General features: G+C 43.9%; 1 protein-coding gene across 1 annotated transcript in view; it reads right to left on the bottom strand.

Moving 5' to 3' along the window:
* The window catches only part of LOC105727816 (lysosomal-associated transmembrane protein 4B), a 60343-nt gene that overhangs the window by 22504 nt on the left and 20086 nt on the right, over positions 1-17753 (bottom strand). Inside the window, exons 2-4 of the mRNA XM_064384433.1 lie at positions 6909-7020; positions 5355-5428; positions 4538-4660 (exon numbers count right to left, since the gene is read on the bottom strand). Coding sequence (XP_064240503.1) covers positions 4538-4660; positions 5355-5428; positions 6909-7020 — 309 coding nt within the window. The remainder of the gene's footprint in view (positions 1-4537; positions 4661-5354; positions 5429-6908; positions 7021-17753) is intronic.

Below are 17753 nucleotides of genomic sequence, written 5' to 3'. Positions count from 1 at the left end.
GCTAGACCATGTCTCAGGAAAAAGAAAAAAATAAAAAAGATTTGGGCTGGGCGCGGTGGCTCACGCCCGTAATCCTAGCACTTTGGGAGGCCAAGGTGGGTGGATCACCTGAGGTCAGGAGTTCAAGACCAGCCTGGCCAACATGGTGAAACCCCATCTTTAAAATAAATAAATAAATAAATAAAAATAAAAAATAAAAAATGAAAAAAAAAAAAAGATTTGGATACAGAAGCTTCCAAATACTTAAGAATTCTGTTTGGCTTGAGCTGCTGTCTGTCTGGGTCTCATCTATACTTTCTTTTTGAGATGGAGTTTTATTCTGTAGCCCAGGCTAGAGTGCAGTGGCAAAATCTTAGCTCCCAGCAACCTCTGTCTCCTGGGTTTGAGTGATTTTCTTGCCTCAGCCTCCCGAGTAAGTGGGACTACATGCATCACCCCCACACATGGGTAATTTTTTTCTATTTTTAGTAGAGATGGGGTTTCATCAGGTTGGTCAAGCTGGTTTTGAACTCCTGACCTCAAAAGATCCACCCACCTCAGACTCCCAAAGTGCTGGGATTATAGGCATGAGCCACCGTGCCCAGCCTAGTTCTGAACCATTCTAAAGGGTGTACGCAGGGCAAGGGACAGAAACCTATTAAAATGCTGTTTTCTTTGCAAAGAGCATTTTTGTTGATGGTACTTCCTTCAAGACCGTATATTCTCTTATAACTAGCAAGTACTTCCGGGGCAGTGAGGGTGGGGGAATTAAGCCTACCATCTGACCACAACACCAGGTCAAAGGGAACCTTTTTAGGAGGATCAAAGTCTGCTACTATGGTTAGAGGGAGTTGCCAGACTTTCCCCACAAAACACTCACACAGCATTGATCAACGCCTACATCGCTGGCCTAGGGAAGTGAATGGGAAGGCAGCCTACTGTGCTATCTCATCTTTTATCTCTTCTTCACCATTCAATACTATGTGTTTGGATTCCTCATGAGCAAGATTCCAAAACAAAGTTGTTTCCAATGTTGAGGAAGAACACGGAGAAAGCCCATGACTCCTGTGCTTGGCTCCTGCTCACCAGGGTGAACACCACCCAATGCTTTTCACAGTCTCCTTTCACTTAGGACAAAATATCTAAGAAATAAAATTGACAATCTTTGTGATCAGATCGTGCAATTTTATTCTTTTATTAAGAATTAAAGGCTGGGTGCAGTGGCTCACGCCTGAAATTCCAGCGCTTTGGGAGGCCGAGGTGAGTGGATCACAAAGTCAGGAATTCGAGAGCCTGGCCAATCTGGTGAAAACCCCGTCTCTACTAAAAATAAAAAAATTAGCCAGACATGGTGGCAGGCACCTATACTCCCAGATACTTCGGATGCTGAAGCAGGGGAATTGCTTGAACTTGGGAGGTGGAGGTTGCAGTGAGCTGAGACTGCACCACAGCACTCCAGCCTGGGCAACAGAGAGAATCCACCTCAAATAAATAAATAAATAGGCTGAGCATAGTGGCTCACACCTGTAATTTCAGCACTTTGGGAGACTGAGGCAGGCAGACTGCTTGAGTATAGGAGTTTGAGACCAGCCTAGGCAACATAGAGAAACCCCATCTGTACTGAAAATACAAATTAGCCAGGCATGGCGGCACATGTCTGTAGTCCAAACCACTGGGAGGCTAAGGTGGGAGGATCAATTGAGCCCAGAAGATTGAGGTTGCAAGCCAGGCATGGTGGCTCACGTCTGTAATCTCAGCACTTGGGAGGCTGAGGCAGGCAATTACCTGAGATCAGGATTTTGAGACCAGCCTGGCCAACATGGCAAAACCCCATCTCTACTAAAAAAATATAAAAGATAGCGGGGCGTGGTAGTGGGCGCCTGTATTCCCAACTATTCAGGAGGCATTGGCAGGAGAAACACTTACTTAAACCTGGGAGGCAGAAGTTGCAGTGAGCTGAGATCCCGTCACTGAACTCCAGCCTGGGCAACAAGAGCAAAACTCCGTCTCAAAAAAAAAAAAAAGAAAGAAAAAAAAGACTGAGGTTGCGGTAAGCCTAGGTCACACCGCTGCATACCAGACTGGGTGACAGAATGAGACCCTGTCCCCCACCCCCGAAAAACAGAATAAAATAACTTGGTATTGTTGAGAAGTCACACTGTTCCTGTGTCTAAATTTTTTTTTTTTTTTTTTTTGAGATAGAGTCTCACTCTGTCACCTAGGCTGACGTGCAGTGGTACAATCTCGGCTCACTACAACCTCCACCTCCCGGGTTCCAATGATTCTCCTGGGTTGGACTACAGACCTGTACTGCCACGCCCGACTAAATTTGTGTTTTTAGTAGAGATGGCCTTCCACCATGTTGGCCAGGCTGGTCTCAAATTTCTGTCTCAAGGGATCCACCAACTTCGGCCTCCCAAAGTGCTGAGATTACAGGCATTAGCCACAGCACTGTGCCTAATTTTTAGAAGAGATTAAAATGCAAGTATGTGGCTGGGAGTGGTGGTTCACACCTGTAATACTAGCACTTTGGGAGGCTAATGCAGGTGGATCCCTTGAGGGCAAGAGGTCAAGACCAGCCTGGCCAACATGGTAAAACCCTATCTCTAATAAATATACAAAAATTAGCTGGGTATATAGTACCCAGCACCTGAAATCCCAGCACTCTTCAGAGGCTGATGCGGGTGGATCCCTTGAGGCTAAAAGTTTCAGACCAGCCTGGCCAAGATGGTGAAACCCCGTCTCCACTAAAAATAGAAAAATTAGCCAGGCATGGTAGCGGGTGCCTGTAATCCCAGCTACCTGGGAGGCTGACACAGGAGAATCACTTGAACCAGGGAGGCAGAGGGTGCAATGAGCTGAGATCAACTGCACCCACTGCACTCCAGCCTGGGTAACAGAGCAAGACTTCACCTCAAAAAATAAAATAAAATAAAATTAGGGCAGGCACAGTGGCTCACACTTGTAGTCCCAGCACTTTGGGAGGCTGAGGTGGGGGGATCACCTGCGGTCAGGAGTTCGAGACCAGCCTGGCTAACAGTGAAACCCTGTCTCTAATAAAGATACAAAAAATCAGCCAGGCATGGTGGCACGTGCCTGTAGTCACAGCTCCTCAGGAGGCTGAGGCAGGACAATCACTTGAACTCGAGAGGAGGAAGGTGCAGTGAGCTGAGCTTGCGCCACTGCACTCCAACCTGGGTGACAGAGTGAGATTCCACCTCAAAAAATAAAAAAATAAAAAATAAAAATAAAGTTGGCTTGGTACAGTGACTCACACCTATAATGCCAGCATTTTGGGAGGCCAAGGCTGGAGGATCACTTAAGTCCAGGAGTTTGAGGCAAGTCTGGACAAGATGGCGAAACCCCATCTCTACAAAACATTAAAAAAAAAAAAAAAAATTCAGTTGGGCATGGTGGTGCATGCTTGTAGTGCCAGGTACTCAAGAGGTTGAGATGCTAGGATCACGTGAGCCTGGGAGGTCAACACTGCAGTGCGAGAAAATAACGCCACTGTACTACAGTCTGGGTAATAGAGACCCTGTCTCAAAAAAAATAAATAAAGTTATAGAGGTATTCTAACCTCATAACCACTATAAGTTTCTTAATACCCAGCCACTAATATTCACTCATATGGTCACAAAGGACATTTAACCATAAACTAGTCCCAAAATAATGCTTGGGAAAGACGGGATTCTAGGGTCAAACGAATTTGGGAACTAGTATAAAGCAGAGTTCCACTTTCTTTCGATTTTTCTTTTTCTTTTTCTTTTAAGATGAGGCCTCGCTCTAGTGCTCAGGCTGGAGCGCAATGGCGTGATCTTGGTTCACTGCACCCTCCACCTCCCAGGTTCAAGCAATTCTCCCACTTCAGCCTCCTGAGTAGCTGGGATAACAGGTATGTGCCACCTCTCCCAGCTAATTATTTTGTTCATTTGTTTTTGAGCAGAGTTCCACTTTCAATACACTAGCAGAGGCAAAAAGCTATCCTTTGTTGATAACTGAGAAAATTACATTTTACCAAACAAGATTCTTAGTAACTAGACTATAATTTAGGTAGGCACATCAAATACCACCATCACCGCCACCAATAATAACCCCGGCCCTCAAAAATTTCTTATCAGGCCAGGCAAAGTAGCTCAGGCCTGTAATCCCAGCATTTTGGAAGGCTGAAGTGGGTGGATCACCTGAGGTCAAGAGTTTGAGACCAGCCTGACCACCATGGAGAAACCCCATCTCTACTAAAAATACAAAATTGGCCAGGTATGTTAGTGCATGCCCGTAATTCCAGCCTCTTGGGAGGCTGAGACAGGAGAATTGTTCAAACCCAGGAGACAGAGGTCGCAGTGAGCCGAGATCGCGTCACTGTACTCCAGTCTGGGTGGCAAGAGCAAGACCCCATCTAAAAAATAAATCACTAAATAAATAAATAATTCTATCAGTAACTCAGCTGCAAGCTAAAAATCCTGAAATTAATGTCTGTGTCTCTCTATAACGCTACATTCCTTACTTAACCAGCTTTCCCTAACGAAAAGAAGCAGTAAGTAAGAGGCCCACATACCAGTTGTCGTATGTATTCCTGAATGGAGTTTGGATAAACAAGCACAGTGATTGCAACCAAGGTGTTCAGGGCAAAATCAAAGATCTGGTAACAGAAGAATGGGATAATCCAGGCTGCGTGTTGCTAAAAAGAACAGAAAACAGAAAGTTAATGTGTTCAATATTATAAAATATTATTTCGTTAAATTCAAAGAAATATTTTATTAATCTGAAAGGAAAAGGAAAAATTGAAATTCATTAAACCAGGTCATGGTGGAAACTGCTATGCCAAATATAAGCAGTCAACAAACAAGCTTCAATGAACAATTCCAGGAGGTGGGGTGCAGTGTGGTTCACACCAGTAATCCCAGCATTTTGGGACACTGAGGTGGGTGGATCACTTGAGGTCAGGAGTTCAAGACCATCCCGGCCAAAATGGCAAAATCAGGTCTCTACCAAAACCCACAAAAATCAGCAAGGTGTGGTGGTGCGCACCTGTAGTCCCAGCTACTCTAGAGGCTGAGGTGGGAGAATAGCTTGAACCTGGGAGGCGGAGGTTGCAGTGAGCTGAGATTCTGCTACTCCACTCCAGCCTGTGCGACAGAGTCTGCCCCCCCCCCAAAAAAACAAAAACAAACAAACAAAAAACATTTCCAGAATTATAATACTGATTTTACTGCTTTTCCTAGTACCATCTAATACAAATGAGAGATTTAAACATTATTCAGAGATTCTTACAGAAAGCTGGAAAGTCACTTCTTTCTTACTATAGATAGCAGCACAGATGAAACAAGTAAGAGACCGAGGAAAAGGCCAGCATCTTACTGCAAGCTGCTTACCTTGTATGCTCCATAAATAGCCATAGCACATATCAGAATCATGAGAAGAGAAATCGCAATAGCAATGCACATGTCTGCCAAAAGATTAAAAAGAAAAATTTTTTAAAAAGGCAATCAGTAGTGGATCCACTGTTTGAATACTTTCAGTCTCTACTCAAAGACATTTTATAAATAAACTAGTATAAAGTTAATAAAAACTTTATATTAAGAGATTATTTCAAAATAGAGAAAGGGATATTGGTTTACAAGTATTTTTTAATGTTTGGTCATCTCGTCCTCTAAATTATATAAATAATGATTAGGTATTATTTTATAGATACACAGGTGTCTAGCTTCTATTTTATAAACTCATGTGTGACTTAAAGCTGTAATAAAAGTCTTCAAAGATTCCCATCTTATTTAAAATAAAACCACCCAAACCTATCAATCCCTAACAACTGTGCTCAGCTAGTTACTGAAATTAAAGTCTAGTTTTGCCCCCCAGGTCTGTTTCCACCTCCTGACTCCTGACTTTCTCAGCTAAGTAAAGACGCAGGTCATCGCCTCAAGCTGGAAAGCAGAGTTATCTTTGATTACTCCGTTTCCTTCACTGCCCAAACCAGCAAATTCTGCCAAATCCCTCCCTGTTCTCTATCCCCAGTGCAGCCTATGTGGTATCCCCAACACCACTCTCCCAGCCTCTGTGCTCACACACACAGTCCCCCAAATGCACCCTCCACTCAGCAACAAAAGGGATCTTAAATGCACACATCAGTTCATGCATTTAGTTAAAACCACTGAACAGCTTTTTCTCACTTGGAGAAACAGAGCCCTCACCATGTCTTTCGAATGCTTCCTATCTAGCTCTAAAACTGCGTGCTGAGCCACTCTCTCTCTCCCCTCTTATTTGTTCCAACACTTTTTATGAAAAACTCATTTGAAGTTGTCCAAAGCCAATGAGAAATAAATCTGTACTATCTTCTGTTTGAGATTATGCACAGCACTGCCCCTCTCCTTTGCCATGGACTCAGCATGCTTATGATTATAAAATGATTAGGCTGCAGTGATCTTGAAGCTGGGAGCCTAGCTTTCTCCCTACTTACCCCACATCCACACCCCTGTACGTATTTCCATTCACTGGAAAAACATCCTAAATTCTCCCAAATAATCTGCAACATCATTTCTAGAATGGGAAAGAATCACCTCCTAGAATAGACATAAATACTGAAACATAATAGAAGACACAAGGAGATAAGCACGAGCTTTTCAACTTCCTTCCTGCCATTTATACCTCTTCCTCTCACAAAAGGCCAAAAGGCCCATGGTAGAAAGTCTAAGACAATGCAATAGTTTTTTAAATGAGTAAGTTAACATGAGAGGAAAAAAGATCTTATTTAGACTCTTGCACCTAGAAGACAGTCAGAACATGGGACACACACAAGTATTTGTTGATTTGTGATGACAGGAAGTTACATATCAGCTCAAATGGGCTCACGAGTCAATATTTGTAATTTAATAGGAAGTACTGGAGTCAGATTCCCTGTCCTTGAAAATACCAAAATATCTACTACTTACTGGCATCGTCCATGAACTCAAAGTCACCGCCCAGTTCAGAACTTGAAAAGTGATACTGATCCGGATCAGCCAGGGCACTCAATAAAATCAACAGTACCACGGCATTGATGATCTGCATTAAGAAAAAAAAAGAATTTAACTCTAGGATGCGGTCCTTATCAAAGAAAATTACACTGACCACATGGAGTCAGGTTGGTCACAGGCAACTTCCTCAGTGGCTTGACTCTCAACACTAAGCCGCACCCATGGAGGGAGCAGACAAACATTCCCAAGGCAGAAATCCTGCCAGCCCATTCAGTTGCAGCCAAGCGCACAAGGCTTGGAGTGAACACAACAGCGGGATTTTACCTCGTTCTCCCCTGGCCCAGGCACCACAGAGCAGGGAACACACACACACACAGGCAGCAGCCCTGGCGCCAGTGGTTGGAAAAAGCACAAAAACTTTCCAGTTAGTCAACTACGGTCTGGAGCTAAAGGTGAGTAACCTCCAAGTTACTTTGTCTCAGTTCATCAAACATTTTTCACAGGTTCAAACCAGTGGAGCTTTGGGACCTTTGAAGCCATCTAGGAAGCAGTTTCAGAGAATGAATGCAAAGCTACATAGTGGATCCAGCATCATCACTCCCGCAACAGCCCAAGTAATTCCCTTTCCAGGCCAGGCCAACTTCTGTCTTCTGGATACTGCCCTTGGCTACTTTAAACTCAGCTCCTCTAAATGAGAATCATCTTTAACATCTCCTACCTCTGCTCCTCCTTGTTTGTTCTCTAGCTTAAAAAGTGGCCTTGCTATTAATAATTAATAAAAAACATTCAGGCACTAAGCTAAGTGTTTTATGTGGAATTTCTCTAAAGCCCCGCAATAACCTAATGAAGTGGGTACTAAATTATTCCCATTTATACATAGCAAACTGAGGCTCAGAGGTTTAAAAACGCTGCCCAGGAACAAACAGCTACCAAGCTGTAGAGATGGGATTTGAATCCAGGAATCTAGTTCCAAAGCCTAATCTCTACAAGTCTCCTGTCCATACATGAAACTTCATCATCTGAGTTTACCATCTTCATCCTGCACACCCAAACAACTGCAAAACACTGACCATCCTACCTACCTCTTCATTTCTATTTCCTTTATTCTTCCTGTCATTGCTGAATAATACACAGCGTATCAACTTTGATGGGGCTGGGGTAGCAAGGATCACAGAGTTTAAGTGAGTGGCATCAGCTAAGAGTGGGTTGTTGTTTGTTAAGAGACAAGGTGTTGGCCAGGCGTGGTGGCTCACACCTGTAATCCCAGCACTTTGGGAGGCTGAGGCAGGTGGATCACGAGGTCAGGAGTTCAAGACCAACCTGGCCAAGATACTGAAACCCCGTCTCTACTAAAAATACAAAAAATTAGCCGGGCATGGTGGCATATGCCTGTAATCCCAGGGAAGATCACTTGAGCCCAGGAGCTCAAGACAAGCCTAGGCAACATAATAAGACTCCATCTCAACAAACAGAAAAAATGAGCCAGATATGGTGGCACATGCCTGTAGTCCCAGCTACTCGGGAGGCTGAGGTGGGAGGATCACTTGAGCCCAGGAGTTTGAGGCTACAGTAAGCTGATGTGCCACTGCACTCTAACCTGTGTAACACAGTAAGATCTTTCCTCAAAAACAAATAAACAAAAATCCACATATTTAGAAATACCTGTTTATAGGAAGTGTAAATGTTTTACAGAACATCCACTCAAGAGTTTATTTTTGGCCGGGCACGGAGGCTCACACCTGTAATCCCACCACTTTGGGAGGCCAAGGTGGGTGGATCACTTCAGCTCAGGAGTTCCAGACCAGCCTAGGCAACATGGTGAAACCTTGTCTCTACTAAAAATGCAAATTCGCTGGGTGTGGTGGTGGGCGCTTGTAATCCCAGCTACTAGTAAGGCTTAGGCAGGAGAATCACTTCAACCTGGGAGTCGGAGGTTCCAGCGAGCCGAGACTGTGCCATTGCCCTCCAGCCTTGGTGACAGAGCGAGACCCTGTCTCAAAAAAAAAAAAAAAAAGTTCATTTTTAATGACAATCCCAATTTGTTGTTTCAGAATTATTGTAGGATTTGGAGTAATCTCTTTTTTTTTTTTTGGAGACAGAGTCTTACTCTGTGGCCCAGGCTGGAGTGCAGTGGAACAACCTCGGCTCACTGCAACCTCTACCCTCCGGTTCAAGCGATTCTCCTGCCTCAGCCTCCCGAGTAGCTGAGATTACAGGTGACTGCCACTGCGCCCAGCTAATTTTTGTATTTTTAGTAAAGACAGGGTTTCACCATCTAGGTCAGGCTGGTCTTGAACTCCTGACCTTGTGATCCACACACCTCAGCCTCCCAAAGTGCTGGGATTACAGGGGTGAGCCACCACACCCAGCTGGAATAACTTTTTTCTTCCTGTATTTTCCAAATTGTCAAATACAAGCTGACTGTTTTTTGAAAAAATTATAATGAGAACAGCAACTTTCCGGCATTTACATATACATATAACTAATTCAAACAGATACTACAAGCATGTGTTTAACCAAATTTCTGAAGGTACAAAAAGAGTATATAGCGAAAAGGTACCCTCTCTGTCAGAGGCATCTGAACCAAAGCGACTCCATTATGAATAGGGGCTTGGTAAAATGAGGCTAAGGCCCACTGGGCTGCATTCCCAGGAGGCTAGGCGTTCTAAGTCACAGGATAAGATAGGAGGTCGGCACAAGGTACAAGTCACAAAGACCATGCAGATAAAACAGTTGATGGTAAAGGCGTCGGCCAGAACCCAACAAAACCAAGATGGAGACAAAAGTGAGCGCTGGTTGTCCTCACTGCTCAGTATGCACTAACTATAATACATTAGCACGCATGCTAAAAGACACTCCCACCGGCACCATGACAGTCTACAAACGCCATGGCAATATTAGGGAGTTACCCATACATGGTCTGAAAGGGGGAGGAACTCTCATTTCTGGGAATTGCCCACCCTTTTCCTGGAAAACTCATGAATAACCCACCCCTTGTTTAGCATTTGATCAATAAATAATTACGGTATTATCAGTTGAGCAGCCCAAGCTACTGCTCTGCCTATGGAGTAGCCATTCTTTTGTTTCTTTACTTAACAAACTTACATTCACTTTACTCTATGGACTCCAACGGAATTATTTCTTGCATGAGGTCCAAAAACCGTCTCTTGGGATCTGGATCAGGACCCCTTTCCAGTAACATCTCCACAGTAATTATTATAACAGTTTATTTCTCTCCAAAGATCTAAGAAATTTTATAGCACATCTTAAAGAGTATGATTAACAAAACTCTATTTGGAGAAAACTTTTCGTAACAACTCCAAGGAAGTCCCACAACTGGCATTATGATGTTTGGCAAAGATGTTATTTGATAAACTGCCGAGTTTTCTTGGCATTTCAATCCCTCTATACCCCTTTTTTTTTTTTGAGATGGAGTCTCACACTGTCACCCAAGCTGGAGTGCAGTGGCACAAGCTCAGCTCACCGCAACCTCCACTCCCTGGTTCAAGCGATTCTCCAGCCTCAGTGGGCACCTGTAGCTGGGATTACACGCACTTGCCACTAAGCCTGGCTAATTTTTTTTTTATTTTTAGTAGAGACAGGGTTTCACCAAGTCAGCCAGGCTGGTCTAAAACTCCTGACCTCAAGTGATCCGCCCGCCTCAGACTCCCAAAGTGCTGGGATTACAGGTGTGAGCCACTGCACCCAACTCTTCTATACTCTAGAAAAGGTATGTGGAAAATTGTGAACTGAAATAAGATCAAATGAAATAAGAAAAATGTGCTTTGAAAAAGTATAAAGAACCACACAAGGGCAATGCACTCCATTATTGTCATCAGAATGGGGTAGGGTTTTAAAGTTGAAATGAAAAAACATAAATTTGGGATTCATGAGCAAAAAGCTTTAAAGGGGAGCGGAGTAAGGAGTTGGTCAGAGCAAACGGAAAGCTGCTGCGGTAGAGTGCAGTGTCAGTCTGGGATCCTGTAGGGCTACTTATGGAGGCCACCAACTGGCCAGGTCTTTTGTATTTTATTCTAAATGTAACAAGAAGTCAATGGATGTTATTACAGAAGGGAAGAATGTCATCTGGCCAGAGTTCAAATGACCGAATATACATAAAATACCTAGACTGGCATACAATAGCCCCTCAAATTAATTATCTTACCTCTTCACACCTTAACAAGAACCATATTAATGCTTTTGTTTACTAGTTTTCTAGATCTTCTACAGCCAGTGTACTCTCAGTCCTGCTTTCCTGTACTCTCAGTCCCTAGGGACCTGTCAACTCTTAATCAGCTTGTTATTCTTCCCCTGTGGGGTCTACTCATCATATACAGTTACTAATTGCCTGTAGGAAGAACTCCCCAAGACTCAGAACATGAAATTAAATACCTCCGGCACCCAAAAAACACAAAGCATAAAGCAGTGAGTATGACAAGAGCTCAGAGAAAGAATCGGGGAAGTTAAGGAGAGGTACAGTCAGGGGTTGCAGGGACCTGCAACAGAGATGGTAGCTGTAAGGCCGGTGCCTCCTTGGAAGCCGAATGGACACGCCCTTCTCTCTCCTCGCCTAAAAACTACGTCATCATTCTGAGCACATTGCTCAGCATTTGCCCTCTCCACGCAGGCTCCCCTTGCCCATTTCTGCATTCCAATCTCAGCCCTGCACCCGCCAGAAATTTTGAAAAGGCCCGCCAAGAACCTGCCCTATGGTAGCTCCCCCATACGTCCTCGGCCAGCCCCTCGTCCGTGCTCACTCCCTTCATACCCAATGGAAATGCCCCCGCTTTGTTCACCTCGCCCGTCCCCAGTCTTTTAATACCCAATAGAACTACCTTGTCTTTGTTTCCCCCATAGTCAATCAGCCACTTCTACTCCCTATAAAACCCCACGCCCCAAAAAGAGAAGCGCGACTTCTCCGGCCCCTCCTGTCGGACCATAGAACCTGGCCCAGGAGCTAATTAAATTTCTTTATTCCAATAACTGGCCTCAGTTGCCTCATTTAAATCTCAGTTGCTTCATTCAAGCCTTACAGTAGCAATCGAACAGGAACTCGAAAGATGAAGATTTGGAGCCTGAAAGGTGCGGAAAAGAACAATTTCAAGTATGAGCAATGCCACTGAGATAAGGGCATGTCCTGAAGACAAGTTCAATGTGGCTGGAACACCCGGGTGAGGGGGAATGAAAGGAAATGTAGAGGATGGAATCGGAAATGTAGGACAGGGCTAGGTGAAGAGGCCTCGAAACCAGCAGAGGAATTCTAATAATGACAATGCCATAAAGGTTTTTAAAGAAGGATATGACCTGATCAGAGCTGTTATTAGAAAGATCAAACTGGTCGAAGTGGGAAGGCTAAATTAGATGCAGGAATCCAATGTGGTGTTAAATAAAAAATTATACGTGGCCACAGTTGCAGACTGAGCTCCTGCACAAAAGGCCCCAACAGACTAGAATCCAAACCAAAATGCGCTCACCCGTGCTCAGGCTGATGACAACCTGAAGTCACCTGATGCTGTGACATGGAAATTGCTCCATAAACTGCATACCTCAACATACCTCAGCTTTCTGTTGAAACTGCTCTCTGTAACCCTAATGTGACAGGCAAACAGTCCAAACCAATGCTATTTTGGCCCCTGTGCCATTTTAAGAAAAACTAAGACTTGTAATAAGTAACTTCCCACCCTACCCAGACAATGTGTAAACTAATGCTTATCTTGACTTCTGTGAACTACTTAAGTAACAATAGGAATGTCCAAAGTCCGCTGGCCCTCGGAATGTCTGAAGCCCTCGCCCCCACTCCCACTGAGGAGGTGGTTTACAGGCATAAAAGGTCTTGACACCCTCCTTTCGGGGCCACGGGTTAGAGAGACGGGTTAGGGCCGGGGGCAGTGGCTCACGCCTGTAATCCCGGCACTTTGGGAGGCCGAGGCGGGTGGATCACGAGGTCAAGAGATCCGAGCCCATCCTGGTCAACATGGTGAAGCCCCGTCTCTACTAAAAATACAAAAAATTAGCTGGGCATGGTGGCGCATGCCTGTAATCCAGCTACTCAGGAGGCTGAGGCAGGAGAATTGCCTGAACCCAGGAGGCGGAGGTTGCAGTGAGCCGAGATTGCGCCATTGCACTCCAGCCTGGGTAACAAGAGTGAAACTCCGTCTCAAAAAAAAAAAAAAAGAAGAGAGACAGGTTAGAGAGACACGAGTCCTCTGTGGCCGCCAGGAATAAAGACCCTGTTATTTGGCCTAGTCTTTGTCTCAGTGGTGATTTCCCCCTCTGTGGCCGCCAGGAATAAAGACCCTGTTATTTGGCCTAGTCTTTGTCTCAGTGGTGATTTCCCCCTCGCTGGGTTACAACACTGCTAACTATCAGTTATTTTTGTATTGTTCTGTCTCCCTGCCCCTGCCTTACAAGAAAAGTCCCTTTGACACAACCCATCTGCTTTTAGTTCTTTGTTTCTGGTTTCTTCAGCCTATTTCTGTCTATAAAGCCAAGCTCCTCTGCTTAGCTCATGGGATACTCTATTTTATAGGATGAAGTGTTACCTAATTCTAGAAAGCCAATTAAGATCTTTAAACTAGGCCGGGCGCGGTGGTTCACGCCTGTAATCCTAGCACTCTGGGAGGCTGAGGTGGGTGGATCACCTGAGGTCAGGAGTTCAAGACCAGCCTGGCCATCATGGTGAAACTCCATCTTTATTTAAAAAAAAAAAAAATCTTTAAACTAAAATTGTTGTAATTTTGTCCTTTGACTCTGGAAACACCTACAATAGTCTGGCTAAGAAGTAACAGGGCATTTCATCTCTAATTCTCATGACAATCCTGTGAAATGATCATCTTCCACGTTAGCTGGAAAGGTTTAGTGACTTTATCTTAGGGCCTGTGTGTGGGAGAGAGAGCCAAGGTTGGAACCCCAAGACCTTTCCACATGGGACGTAGAATTACTAGAGATACAGTAACTGACTAGATGCAAAGAACATGGAAAGGGAAGCAAAGAAGACCTGAGAATTCAAGCCTGGTGACAGGATGCATCTTGTCATTATCAGAAATAGGGAAGGTCAGTGAAAGGACGATGACAACGTCGATTTTAGATACACTGTGCTGAAAGTACTTGCAGAATGTCCGAATAATCCTATTTTTAGCTTATCCATCTGGCCTCTAATCTTCCTCTTTGTATTCACCCTGTGGTATTCATGTGTGCCCTGTTTTTCTGTTTGCTACCGGAGTTCTGACAGCCTGATGTTGTCAGATACTTACATGCCTTTCTGCCCTCTCCTGCTCCGTCTCTGTAACACATCACATGGTATCTGACAAAAGAGTTCTGGCTGCCAGCTCGGTGTGTCCCCCTTACTCCAGAGTGGGTCTTGGGTCCTATGCCTGCTGGGGTCATAAATGATGTAGAAACTATTATCACCCACTCTGGACCTCAAGCCCTGTGATGCTTCTCTTGTGGGGGAGGATAAGTCCCCTTCCAGATATCCTGGTTTCTTGTGAGACAGTCCAGTTAGAGGAGACACAGACAAAACAAAGATATGAGAGGTAAGCTCATCACACATCACAAATGACTCACCATCGTGGCTTTCAATCAGCATGGAATTTTCCTAATGGAAGAAGGTCTGTGCGCCACCATGTAGCTACTGTAGTATATAAAACCTCAATTGCTAGATGGGACTCTGGCACACCATAGATGATGTGAATAGAAAATGGGGAGCCAAGAGGACCTATGTCTGTGCAAAGGGGTTAGGGTAGGATTAGCCATGGTAGCTACCAAACCCAGACAGATGGAAAAGGTCAAACAGGAGTCAAAGCTCCAACAACATTGGGTAAGAAGAACTTCCTGAAAGAGAGAAAGCAGCAATGACCCAATCATCCATTCTAACCAAGAACAAAACATCACCACAAATGAGAACCAAGATGACCTCTCAGGCTTGCCAGGAGCACATTACGTAATGACCACAGCTAATCTAAATGCAAAAGAGAAGACATACTTATGCTCTAATTCAGTTAATGCTCACTTATATTTGGGCTTTCTTTGTCTGTTTTGTTGTGTCCAGTACAAACTGTTCCTGTTCTATTTATAAACTGTTCCTGTGATATCACCTATTTTTCATTGTTCTTAACAACTATTACTTCTACAAGTAAATAAATCCAATTTCTGTCCAATTTCTTAAGTAGTGTTAGGCTCCTAAAAATGCTCCAGGAATACAAAGTGCTTTTCACCCCGTAAGTCATCTATCAGATCCCAAATAAGAGACTTGCAGCTTGAATCTAAACAACTGAAAATGTAATTGTCAGCTCTCCTTTTTATTTATTTATTTTTATTTATTTTTTTTTTAGAGACAGAGTTTCGCTTTTGTTACCCAGGCTGGAGTGCGATGGCGCGATCTTGGCTCACCGCAACCTCCGCCTCCTGGGTTCAGGCAATTCTCCTGCCTCAGCCTCCTGAGTAGCTGGGATTACAGGCATGCGCCACCATGCCCAGCTAATTTTTTGTATTTTTAGTAGAGACGGGGTTTCACCATGTTGACCAGGATGGTCTCGATCTCTTGACCTCGTGATCCACCTGCCTTGGCCTCCCAAAGTGCTGGGATTACAGGCGTGAGCCACCGCGCCCGGCCAGCTCTCCTTTTTAAAAGCCTCAATAAAAGATCCTTAAGGCCAGGCACAGTGGGTCACACCTGTAATCCCAGCACTTTGGGAAGCTGAGGTGGTGGATCACCTGAGGTTGGGAGTTCCAGACCAGCCTGACCAACATGGAGAAACTCCGTCTCTACAAAAATACAAAATTAGTGGGGGCAAGCACCTGTAGTCCCAGATACTCAGGAGGCTGAGGCAGGAGAATCGCTTGAACAAGGGAGGCGGAGGTTGTGGTGAGCCAAGATCACACCATTGCACTCTAGCCTGGGCGAGAAGAGCGAAACTCCATCTCAAGAAAAAAAAAAAAAGAACCTTAAAACCCACAGATACAGTAATTAAACATGATCAGAAATGTACACAGGTTGTATCCAAAAATAATCACTGCAAACTTTAATGAAAACTTGAAACAAAAGTAGAATAGCTAAATATTAAAGCCAAGTAACAAAATCTTATACAAGCATTAAAATCATTATTCCGAAAAATATTAATGACAAGAAAATATTCACAGAATCACGTTAAATGAAAAGCACAGTATAAGAAGTTGTAATTCCAGGGCACAGTGGCTCACTCCTGTAAACCCAGCACTTTGGGAGGCTGAAGCAGGTAGGTCACCTGAGCTCAGGAGTTCGAGAGTAACCTGGCTAACATGGCGAAACCTCATCTTTACTAAAAATACAAAAATTAGCTAGGCATGATGGCAAGCGCCTGTAATCCCAGCTACTCAGGAGGCTGAGGCAGGAGAATCGTTTGCACCCAGGAGGCAGAGGCTGCGGTGAGGTGAGATTGCGCCATTGCACTCCAGCCTAGGCAACAGGGGGAGACTCCGTCTCACCAAAAAACATAAAAATAAAAAAAATTAAAAAAATTAGCCAGGTTTGGTGGTGTGTGCTCATAGTCCCAGCTACTTGGGAGGCTGAGGTGAGAGTTAATGCTTGAGCCCATGAGTTCAAGACTGCAGTGACCTATGACGGTGCCACTGCTCCCCAGCCTAGGCAACAGAGCAAGATCCCCAACTCTCAACTCCTTTCCCATTTGTCCCAAGAATACTTGCCAGCAGCCCTTACAGCTGCAGCATTTGTCCTGAGATAACTTTGCCACAAAATATCTTGCTTTTATTATTATTTTCACATTGCTCTAGTATATCAGTTTGGGAAGCAAAAAACATTCTGTTTACAGCATTCAGTTTTTAGTAGTGTTATTTCTGTTTATAAAATACAATAATTCTCTATCACTGAAAGTGTCAAATCCTAGAAAACACAGCATCCCTATGGGTGATATTAACATCATTCTTGAACAATTGTTGGCCAAAGATACATTTGAACAATCTGATTTTTCTGAAAGACAATACTGATATCCTGTTTAGAAATAATTCCAAGAACAGGTTTTATATTTTATTTTCACAATGAAAATCACGCAGATGTGCTTAAGCCTCATAGGGTGTGTTTATGTAAAATTAAATGAGTGCTGGCAGAAAGCTGTATCTTTCTTTTTTTGGTGAACAGAAAAATGGTTAAAAAAAAAAAAAAGACATGGTCCCTGTGCCCAACATTAGTAGTCCAGTGGGAGAAACATACATCAATAGCCAAGTAAAATTTAGAATAAATGCTATAACATTCATTACCTCATTCATTCATTCAGTTGTTCAGAGTATTAAGCAACAAATATATATTATGGCAATGCCCTCAAGGCAGCCTGTTATCTAGCAAGGAAGATAATAAATGGGATATTCTATTTAGAGTGAAAACAAATTCTGTTATGTTACTAACAACAGTATTTTTTTCATTCTAGAGTTTCTAGTTATTTTCAAATCTGTCATATCCTTTTTATGATTCCTGAGGTGACATTATTAACACCAGAAAGTAACAAACCTAAACATCTTGAGAGGGAAAAATTTCAGCACAATTTTAAGATACCAGATTAAGTGACTAATTGTTATGCCGGGCATGGTGCCTCCCGCCTATAATCCCAGAACTTTGGGAGGCTGAGGTGGGCAGATCACCTGATATCAGGAGTCTGAGACCAGCCTGGTCAACATGGTGAAACCCTGTATAAAACAGCCGGGTATGGTGGCACATGCCTGTAATCCCAGCTGCTCAGGAGGCTGAGGCAGGGGAATCGCTTGGACTAGGGAGGCAGAGGTTACAGTGAGCCAAGATGATGCCACTGCACTGCAGCCTGGGCTACAGAG

The sequence above is a fragment of the Aotus nancymaae genome, unplaced genomic scaffold, assembly GCF_030222135.1.
Source record: "Aotus nancymaae isolate 86718 unplaced genomic scaffold, 86718_ANA_hifiasm-v0.15.2.pri h1tg000036l, whole genome shotgun sequence".
Lineage (NCBI taxonomy): Eukaryota > Metazoa > Chordata > Mammalia > Primates > Aotidae > Aotus > Aotus nancymaae.
Note: the sequence above shows the minus strand (reverse complement) of the source record. Positions and strands in the feature narration are given on the sequence as shown.